This window comes from Palaemon carinicauda, chromosome 9 (assembly GCF_036898095.1).
Source record: "Palaemon carinicauda isolate YSFRI2023 chromosome 9, ASM3689809v2, whole genome shotgun sequence".
Taxonomy (NCBI): Eukaryota; Metazoa; Arthropoda; class Malacostraca; order Decapoda; family Palaemonidae; genus Palaemon; species Palaemon carinicauda.
Genome location: NC_090733.1, coordinates 88014376 through 88016519, shown reverse-complemented (window position 1 = coordinate 88016519; position 2144 = coordinate 88014376). Strand labels below are relative to the sequence as shown.

General features: G+C 38.3%; 1 protein-coding gene across 1 annotated transcript in view; it reads right to left on the bottom strand.

The window, feature by feature from the left end:
- Positions 1–419: 419 nt before the first annotated feature.
- LOC137646802 (uncharacterized) overlaps positions 420–2144 on the bottom strand; it is a 1757-nt gene continuing 32 nt past the window's right edge. Inside the window, exons 1-2 of the mRNA XM_068379890.1 lie at positions 941–2144; positions 420–675 (exon numbers count right to left, since the gene is read on the bottom strand). The exon at positions 941–2144 is cut by the window's right edge and continues 32 nt beyond it. Of these exons, the coding sequence (XP_068235991.1) occupies positions 502–675; positions 941–2131 (1365 nt within the window). The 5' untranslated portion in view covers positions 2132–2144 and the 3' untranslated portion in view covers positions 420–501. The remainder of the gene's footprint in view (positions 676–940) is intronic.

The window sequence follows — 2144 nt, the reverse complement described above, 5'->3', positions numbered from 1 at the left end:
GGTTTTTCGGGGTAGGAGAAGTCTCGATGGGAGTAGTTATCCTCGAGTTGTGAGTGGAGTGATCAGTCTCTCTACATATCAGGTGAAGTGCCTGTGGAGAAATCTTTGCAGATTGGTATGGTTTTATAAGATTAATGTGCACTAACTGGCTAGGCTTCCTTTTATCTGGAGTTTCAATTGCATAAGTTGTTTTAGAGACCCTTTTAGTGATTTTATACGGACCCATAAATTTTTCTCTCAATGGAGCTCCTGGAACTGATCGATATACAAGTACATCATCTCCTACTTTGAAGGTTCTAATTTTGGCCTTTTTATCGTAATGGTTTTTCATTCGAATCTGACTGTTAGTTAAATTCAGATTGGCAAATTCATAAACATGGTCAAATTTAACCTTAAGACTTTGAAGATATTGCGGAATACTTACTTGCTGGTCTTTGTAAGTACCTCTTGGGATGTTTTCTTTTACCATACTAAGGTTGGTCCTAGGTCTGCGGCCGAACATCATCTCGAAGGGAGAAATTCCAGTCGATTCATTAGGTGTACTCCTAAGTACATACATAAGCAGATCCAGGTCTTCATCCCAGTCTCGTCCAGTTTCACAAATGTACTTGCGCAGGAGGTTTTTAATGGTCTGGTGTACTCGTTCGAGGGCTCCATTAGTCTGAGGGTGATAAGCTGAAGCAAAAATATGGGAGATGTTTAATTGCTTTAAAGTTTGCTTAAACAAATCACTAGTGAAGTTTGTCCCCTGATCACACTGAAGCTCTTTTGGAAAACCAAAAATGGTGAATATTTTAAGAAGATTAACAATAATTGTTCTAGCAGATATGTTTTTTATAGGTACGGCTAAAGGAAATCTAGTAGTTGGACACAACAAGGTTAAAATGTACTCATTTTGTTTTTTAGTTTTAGGAAGTGGACCAACACAATCTACAATTACCTTTTCAAAAGGAGAATTAGGTACTGTAATAGGAACTAATGGTGCTGGAGGTATTTTCTGATTTGGTTTACCAGTTACCTGGCAGGGATGGCAAGATTCTATGTGGTGCTTTACATCAGCTTTCATACCAGGCCAGTAGTAATCGTCCAGCAAACGCTTATAGGTTTTGGAAATGCCTAGATGACAGACTGCTGAATGAGCAAGATCCAATAAGGCTGCACGAAGATTAGAAGGAACTACAAGCTGGTAACTATCATGCCAGGAATTTTGTCCTGCAATCTTCAAAGGTCTATAACGTCTCATAAGGATGTTATTATCAAGGTAAAAATATGGTAACTTACTTTCATCAACGTCATCTTTTACTTTGACAAAGTATTCCTTCAAACTATCATCAGACCTTTGATACTCTACAAATTCATCTGAGGGAATATCAACAAGATCAGCAAGGACTTTTTCACCTAAAGTACTTTGATCCACCTTACCTGTGTGTTCAGTGTCTCTAGAAGTTGAGGTTGTAGACCTGGTGACTACTTGGCAGGGAAGCTCTACCACAGGAGGAAACTCTTTGCAAGCTTTTTCGATCACTACTTCAGGCTGGGTAATGATAAGACTAGGAGTACCGTTAGTTTGAGCCAAGTCATTACCAAGTATCATGTCTATGTTCGTGCAAGGCAGGTCAGAATCCAACAAGGCGACATTAGTTGAACCTTTAAAATAAGGACAATCAAGAGAAATCTGTACAATAGGTAAAACCTTTTGACAAGTCAAATCTGACACAGTTACATACTGATCTGTTGGTTTAGCTAAATCTTTTAACTTTGAGCTAATGATAGTTTGAGATGACCCTGTATCTCTCAAAATTTGCACAGGAATATCATTTACTTTACCAGGATATGTAAATGCTGTAAAGTCTGATAGAGGTTGAGCACAGTGAAGAGTCGTTTTATTTGCAGTATTCCCTGATTTGGGTCCTTGTGAAAAAGCATTAGGAGAAGCCTTACCATGAGATGCTTTGCATTTGGGACTAGGAAAGTCTTTAATATGATGACCTTCTTTCTTACAAAAAGTACAAACCTGGGGGGAAGATGAAGGTGAGGACGAATGTGGTTTAAGTTTATGAATGAGATGGTAATCATCAGCTAATAGGGCAGCCCTTTTGCCATTTTTTTCTTGTTTTTCTCTAATAAACATTGCCACATTAGCT